This window comes from Saccostrea cucullata, unplaced genomic scaffold (assembly GCF_032062105.1).
Source record: "Saccostrea cucullata isolate Sc308-1 unplaced genomic scaffold, CSIRO_AGI_Scuc_v1 ctg20775, whole genome shotgun sequence".
NCBI lineage: Eukaryota > Metazoa > Mollusca > Bivalvia > Ostreida > Ostreidae > Saccostrea > Saccostrea cuccullata.
In genome coordinates this window covers 1-8,612 of record NW_026938713.1, presented here as the reverse complement: position 1 = coordinate 8,612, position 8,612 = coordinate 1, and the positions used below count along the sequence as shown (strand labels likewise).

At 32.9% G+C, this 8,612-nt stretch overlaps 1 protein-coding gene across 1 annotated transcript; it reads right to left on the bottom strand.

Moving 5' to 3' along the window:
* Positions 1-3,630: 3,630 nt before the first annotated feature.
* Positions 3,631-8,008, bottom strand: LOC134251013 (probable serine/threonine-protein kinase pats1). Its single transcript, XM_062733375.1, has 4 exons — positions 7,632-8,008; positions 7,145-7,447; positions 5,479-5,612; positions 3,631-4,845 (listed from the first exon to the last, which is right to left on the bottom strand). Exons 1-4 carry the CDS (start codon positions 7,795-7,797, stop codon positions 3,631-3,633), a joined length of 1,818 nt encoding a protein of 605 aa, XP_062589359.1. The 5' UTR covers positions 7,798-8,008.
* Between the last annotated feature and the right edge of the window lie 604 nt (positions 8,009-8,612).

Below are 8,612 nucleotides of genomic sequence, written 5' to 3'. Positions count from 1 at the left end.
GGGCAAAATGCTTAAAACAGAAAAAAAGATTTTCTGTTTTGATTTTGGAATGCGTTTATTATTTTTCCGTATGGAAATGCTATCAATAACAACATAGATCATATTATATTATGACGTCATGATATTAAACCAAAAAATTGAGAATATATTAGCTTCAATTCTACGTCCTAGGACCTTTAATGGATGAAGTTCGCTTGTGCTTGCAATAAATCAAAATACCGTATGAGTGGAAATTTTAGCGAGACGCAAATTTAGCGATTTCTACCTAAAATCTAGTATTTTATTTTTAGCGAGATGTAATTTTAGCGATTTTGAAATGCTAACTAAAGAAGCTTTTACAAATTATATGCAATTGATTTTTAGCGATATTCAATTTTAGCGATGTCAGAACCGTCGCTAATAATGCCAAAATTAAATCCTCGCTAAAAATTCTACTTATACGGTAAAAGTTTTAATTCGACAATGATTACCACGTTACAGAAATAATATACAAAGAAAAATAAGATGATAAGAAGCAAGCACATATTAATGACATTTAGTTCCATTTATGCTATGTTAATAGGTCAAGAAAAATATCAAAAAATAAATGCACCTGGATTATGTATATAATGAAAACAAGAGGCCCAAGGGCAACATCGCTCACCCGAGCAGTTTTAAAGAATTTTCCTATAAATTTCCATATAAAACTTTGGTCGGCCATTGTGGCCCTGCACTACCCCCGGGGGTCACGATTTGAGCAAATTTGAATCTACACTACCTCTGGATGCTTCCATATAAATGTGAGCAATTATGGCTCTGATGTTCTTATGAAGAAGATTTTAAAGAATTTTCCTATACATTTCTATGTAAAACTTTGGTCGGCCATTGTGGCCCCGCCCTACCCACGGGGGTCATGATTTGAACAAACTTGAATCTACACTTCCTGGGGATGCTTCCATATAAATATGAGCAATTATGGCTTTGGTACCGGTGGTCTTGAGAAGGAGATTTTTAAAGAATGGATGTACTCACTTTAACAAAAGAATTGACCTATAGGAGAGAACAATTTCCCGGAAAAACTGACTTTTAAAAATCAATCTTTATTTGATGTTTTCTATCGTATAAATGTCTAAACTTTTCAAATTTTTATTTTATACCTTAAATTTATTAGTGACAACTTTACAATAAACCTCCAAAGTTGACCGAAACACCCTTTTGTCCGTTTAAGCGTTGGTTTTTGCATGAATTTTGGCCTTGAAGTCCTTCAGGGCAGGCCTGCCCCTAAATAAAACTGTGGTATTTTGATAGATTAGGATGTAAGGAATAATTTAAGATACGATTTTTTTTAGGGGGACCCCTGCCCTGGGGTCGAAATTCACAAAAAAAAAAATAATAAATAAAAAATAAGGAAACCCTATTTTCATAATCTGCTTTAAATTTATGCCAGTCACTTTTATAGTCAGACTAGCTCAGTTGATATACACGTTGACTTTTACACCTTTCTTTCTTTTCAAAGTCGGGGGTTCGAATCCACCTGGTACAACACTTTTAAAGTTTAAAATTTCGCCTTTACAAAGACTATTTTAACGCTTTTATAGACTTGTGTATTTTTCCTTCAATTATCTATCCTTTTTGCATACCCATTCTTTATATATAAGAAACACTAAAGAGATATCAAATCGTTACAATGCAATGTACAGTTGTCAATAAGGTGGAACGAACCTCAGTATAAACACACTTTCTCCGAAGACAAGAATAACTCACTATGAGTTATTCAATACAGGTATTCTTGGCAGCATTGGGCTGCGATGAATTTCAATTGTATATATTCCTTACAATTTATTCACATTGATTTTGGCTACATATTGCAGTAAATGCACTCCCTTGGATTTCATTTAGGCCTATATAATTTGCACACATTAATGACATGTTTCATTATATGCACGGATAAATAGCCTAGACATTAAGATTACAATTTCAGAGACAGTAGACATTAGTCTCGTTTACACCAGACTCTCGCTCTCGAGACTTTACCCGAGCGAGAGTCTGGTCTGATTCCTATTTAATTTTTGTGACCAGTAGAGGTCGCTAAACCGGCTAACAAGATGGCGACTCCCATGAAAATACATGTGAGAATTTACTTTTTAAACAAAGATATGTGCGTTTTTTTTGTTCCTTGTAAAGAATACAAAGGTATTTTATTATAAAACCAGATATAGTAAAGGCGCAGCCTCTGACTTTTTGAAGAATACAAATCTTGGCATCAAAAAAATGTATCAACCAATGAAAACCCATACCGATTTCTCGGCAAGCCTCGATTTGAAATTACAAAAATCAAATAGGAATCAGACCAGACTCTCGCTCGGGCAAAGTCTCGAGAGCGAGAATCTGGGGTAAACGAGACTAGTAGACATTACCTTTATGATTTAGATTTAGGAAAAACAAAATATTATATGTATTCAGCCTAATTGGAACGGAAATCGACCGGTTTTTTGTAGAGAATAAAAAACAAAGCCCGGTCCTATAGGTCAGATCCCTATTTATAATTATAATGAAGTGATCCTTTCCTATATATTTTATGGCTTTTCTGTTCTTGAGAAGAAGATTTTTAAAGAATTTTCCTATATATTTCTATATAAAACTTTGGTAGGCCATTGTGGCCCCGCTTTATCCCCGGGGGACATAATTTTAACAAAATTAAATCTACTCTACCTTAGAATGTTTCCCCATAAGTTACATCTTTCCTGGCACAGTGGTTCTTGAGAAGATTTTTAAAACATACCACCAAAATTCTCAATTAACTCCACTTGAATGAGGGCGTGGCCCTTTATTTGAACAAACTTGAATTCCCTTCAACCAAGGATGCTTTGTGGCAAATTCGTTTGAAACTGGCCCAGCGGTTCCTGAGAAGAAGTCGAAAATGTGAAAATTTTACAGACAGACGGACAGACAGATAGACAGCTAGACAGACAGACAGACAGCTAGACAGACAGACATACGGACACACGGACAGACGGACTCCGGACAAAAATGATTACATATGTTTAATTCATAATACTGTCTGAGGAAAGTTACATGTAGTTATACGTAATTAACGCGAATGATTTTAACACTCTATACATTTACATTATTTGAATTTCTAACATTGCAATAGCCTTACAAATTCAGAGTTATAAATTTAACACCCAACATTTAAAATAAGCTTGGTTAAATGAAATGAAATCTTAGGTGAAATAATAATTCTAAATAAATGCATATAAGTTTACACAGCAAAAAAATATAAAAGAAATGTTTCTTGAACATTAGCAGGATTTTTATCAAATTAAACAAAACGTTCTCTATTTTAGCAAGAAAAATGAAAATGATTTCTTTTTAGAACTAGAATCTCATTATACCTTGTTTGTCAAATGATGCATGTAATCCATGGTATATTTTAGAAAAATTCTTTGCTATTTACCAGAATTTGTTCCTACTTTCATGACGTCATTTTCACCAATAAAAAAAAATCTTGATTCTCAACTGTAATGTTCTTTTTTAGGCAGTAAAATCCTATCTCATAATCAACTTGTCTGTGAAAAGTTTGTGTTATTTCTGTAATCAGACTCTTCACTGTATTTCTTACTTTTGCGAATGTGAAAAGGAAGTAACGATTTATTTGAACCAGAATTGCATCATTTGATATTTGTTTATATCATGCGGATTCCGAAGAACATGTTTAGGAAATGATCTTTTTTCTTTCCCGGTAATTGATTTTATTTCTACAATTTGACTTTCCCTCAGGAAATACTCGTCATCCTCATCTGTAATGTTTATAACTGTACATGAAAAACCTCTCTCATACTCAATGTGTCTGTGAAAAGTTTGCGTTACTTCGTTAATTAGACTTTCCACCGTATCTCTGATCTGTATGACGCATTCTGACTGCAGATTCATATCTTTATCTGCAGAAAAAACCTGTAACTGAATGGACGTTTTGTTAACAGCAATTGCGATGTAATGGCTAGCATCTTCTACCGTGTAGAATGCTGCATTTTTACAAAAGAACGCCATATCAAGTGCCTTCCATTTCCTAAAGCAGTTTACTACCAGCCTAAAGAAGAAAAAATGAGGCAAGTACGTTTTGAAATGGAACAGCATAATCGATGTTTTCTGTCCTTTGTTGATTGTCCCTTTACAGTTATCAGTAAGTTCAGTTCTGTTCATGCTCGGAATGTAATGTGTTTGACCGCTAGGATCATCCGGAATTTCTGTCATCAAACCAAGTTTGTCCATGTATGGTAAAATCTCGTCTTTATGTTCAATATAATTGTTTTTAGAGTTTTCCCAAGTCTCTTGCAGCTCGTTTTCTGTAATTCTCCCTGTGGTAATACGAATATTTTTGCTTCCTTCTCTAGCTAGATGTGTTTCATCAGTTATGATGTATTTGAAAGCATCAACAAACCACTGAACGTTTACAATAATAATATCCTTCATTTTCTCGTCCGCGAAATAAACGATTTGACCCATTTCGTGTAGGAACCGAAGGCCATCATTAAGATTTTTATCGCTAGGTAAATCCACCTCTTCTATTTCAAGAAGTTTTTTAACTTTAATCACCTTCACGCCATTTTTCTTCATCTCAATCAGGACTTTCTCAAGATTTGCCCACTTAAGAGGAATAACCTCTCCCCATTGTGGCATCTTTTCTACAGTTTCTACAATACATTTTCGGAGGCGTTCGATTGAATCCTCTTGTTTTGGTTGCAATTTATTCGGTGGACATGCGACATTTAAATATCTGTTTCGAGACATAAGGTGTTTCAAAGATTGTTCATCAGATAAGCAGTTTTCCAGTTCCTCGTAAAACCTTTTTTGCAAATCCTCGTTCTGTTTTAAAAATAATTTAAGATTGTGATTATAATATGTTAGCCTTCACAAATAGTAATTAATAAACATAGTTATAATATTAATGAAATTGAGTATCCCAAAAAGTGAAACAAGAGGCTTATATATATAATTAATGATAAATAGAAGTATTATATAATAAAACATATACTATATGTTCCTCACGAAGTTCAAAAATACCTTGCTTGTTGTACAGTATGAGACCCTAGTGATTTTGTTGGATTCCTACTTGATTTGCCGATGTCTTATAAGGATGAAAATGAATTCATAATATGCAAATACAATATATGTTAGTCTAGTGTAAGACATTCATTCAATACAGATCTGTTTTATTACTTGTATAGTGCTACAATTAAGTCCCAAATGTCCTGCAAAAGATGTCAAATAGTGAGCAGAGCAAACATATACCTCTATCTAAAACAGAGTTGGACTAAGTGCCAGCGAGGAGTGAGCTTTCCCTTTTAATTGGCATACCCACCATGCGCTTTTTGTCATTTGTGTAAACAGACAAATCATTGAATATGAAGACGCAAGATCATGAAACAACTATTAATTATGCATCAGCAAACTCCTTTTTGTGTTGATTACTTTGTAGGATTTGCATTGTTTTCTTACCACTTCATCTGCATGAGAAGCAACAATTATAACAGGATGAACGCTGGATCTTGACTTTGTGCTTTCCTGGATTGTTTGTGTATCTCCAACATCACAGTATGTCTGTATGGATTGCAACCAGAAATGAAAATAGTCTGAAAAGTTCAATATCATATGAATGTACATGTATGCATTGAACGAATCCCAAACATCAAAGACTAGGAACGAATAATATATATGATTTTAGTGTTTAGCTCATTATGACAATTAATAACCTGATGATTACAGTTATTGAAATATTACTTCTCTAATAATCAAAGGAATAAACACATCTTACCATATCTTTATTTCGTGTGTTATTTAGTTTTATTATACCTCTAGTGATTTTCCCTACATAAAATTAATTTATAAGATGGGTATAAATTCTTTAAAATCGCTGTGAATAGACTAAACCATGTGTGTAATTCAGTGGAGCCATGATCGAAAGCTACATGTAATTGCTGGTAATCTCTAATCCACTTCTTTTTCTTTTGTATCGTTCTCATCACTCTCATGACTTTCATCAATATGATCGTTTGCAAAGAATAATTTGATAGGTTAAAAAAAAAACAAAAACAACAACAACAACAACAAAAAAAGAAACAAACAAACCTTAATATAATGTTAGTTTATGAACAAACATACATTTTAAAGTTAATTTCGTATTTTAGCGAGACTTAAAAATGTAGTCGGTCATGTCGAACGTAAAGGCTGATCAAAGTTTACTTTGTTTAGCACCTATCCTATTAAATTCAAAAACAGATCAAAACCCCACAGATATCAAAGGGTAAAGACAATATTGTAAGCAAAATAGAAGAATTGTAAATCTTCATTTAAGAATTATTATTGCGTAGTAACTTCTACTCGTACACTACTACTTAATTGAAACAAGAATAATTTATTACACAACTTAGAATAATGATGTTGATACTAAAAGTGTTCATTGCGTTTCATAGATTAATGTTTATCGATTTTAATTTGCGTTTGTTTATAATTTCTTAATTTCAAACCCAATTTGTTCCCGGACTATAAACATAGAAAGAACTTGGAACGGCCTAACCTTGCAGTCAACTTGAGACATATTTAAAATGTTCTTTGTTGACATAAGTTTATTAGATTAAATCATCAACCTTTATGCAAATGTCAATTATTCTAAATTATTCAATCACATAATCAATTAAGTTTTGATTTATACTAAAATCTGATATTTTTATTAATGAAATAGACACTTTTATATGTCCTATTGAAACGTTTAAAAAATAAATCATCAAAAGGTACCTTAAATTTTTTACTTTATTTGGCCTTTACTTTTTTATTTTGACAACAAGAAGCAGTAAATAAAATCGTAAACAAACAAATAAATGTTAAAAACTTAATGCTCTATACATGAACATGTTACAGTATTTATTTGCCAATAGTATTTAACAGATTTTTAACGATTCAGTTTTTTATGTGAATACTAGGGTTGTACATGTAAAAAGTATTGAGAAAACATCCCTTAATGTGTTCAATTAAAGAAAGGAAAGCATTGTTTTCTTATTAGAATTCATCAATATGAATTATGCATATAAAAATAAAATGTATCAGAGGAAATATCGGTTGGTGTGTAGAATTAAAGGATAAAAACATTGTTTTTGTTGAAACCCACCTTTGTATTTCCAGGAATGGAACAAGGAGCCCTCAGGGTTATGGCGATCAGTGTGGTAAATTCTTACTTCTTCATCTAGACCCTTGGACATATCAACGACCACGATATAGAATGCTCTCCTTGACAAGTAAACCTGGTGACATGCGTAATAAGCCACTTGTCCCGCAAAGTCTGTCATACTAATCAGCTTTGTACCACGGCTGCTGTGATGGAGAATGTCTTTGATAACCTTTCGTTTTTCTTCCTCTTCATCGTCCCATAAAAATCTTGGACCAGGAATATTTTCCTCACTATCGATGAAATCTGATGTTACGAAACAAAATACCAAAATAATAATTATATTAGAGCATATTAATCAGTCATTCCAAAATACAAACAAAATGAGATTTACTTCCAGTGCATCTATAAAATTTCAGCGGTATAAATGCATGAGTTCTGGAATCATTTTAAACTATTAAAAAAATGTCGATACATAAAGAAGAATTACCATATAACGTGCCATCTTTAATTTCAAACAAATCTTCATGGACCTCTAGACCGACCGTTGTCTCTGTAGGTTGATTATCTTCTTGGTAATTCCTTTGAAGCTTTCTAAGAAGAGTTGTTTTACCTGCGCCTGCGCATCCCACAATCATACCACGTGCACGGAACATTTCTACTTTTCCATGGCGGAAACTCTCAACAAATCTTTCTCTGGCATTCAAATCCCATTTCAAAATTTCCTCTGGTATGTTTACTAGATGAAAATTAAATGTTGAATATCTTAATTTGTTTATTTAGAGTGCTATTGTGTTCTCTCTGCTGCCTTGTTTGACAGCTGTGAAAACAATCATAAAGTGGACTGCAGGTGTGGTCAATTATTTGTTAATAAAATCCTCACTTGACAAAGGTACTGGTATCGTTTCGATATTTATGTTAAATGAGCCATAAAAAGCATCAATCTTGTAAAAAGTCCTTGATGGTATCATACCTCTAATGAATATTTCATAAAATTCATGTAAACGAAATTAATGTACATGTAACGTGTTTGACGTCGTTGCAAACCATGGCTAAGCTGTAAAACCCTCTCGATGTCTAACGAATACGTTTTATACTAGTAATTGCCTGACGACTATTTTATACCTCCGCTTGAAAATTGCTGGGGATATTAAAGGGTGCCCATCTCTTACACAACTCCTACTATACCACTTTATAACATATAATGAAACTTTCACAGATTCTATCTTACACTTTGTTCTGACATTTATTTTTGGTCTCTCGGGTCAAAACATGGATTTTGTCAAATAAACATATGGAACGCGGCGTGTTTATTTAGTGACTTAATGCTCAAATACATGTACTTCTAGTTGTGATAAGAAGCCAGCTGGCGACTTAATTTTATCGGACTGTCTTAGATGTATTAATTTTTGACAGTGTGACAAGACCGAAGCCAATTTTTAATCTGTATCACATTAGTCATATTTTTTAT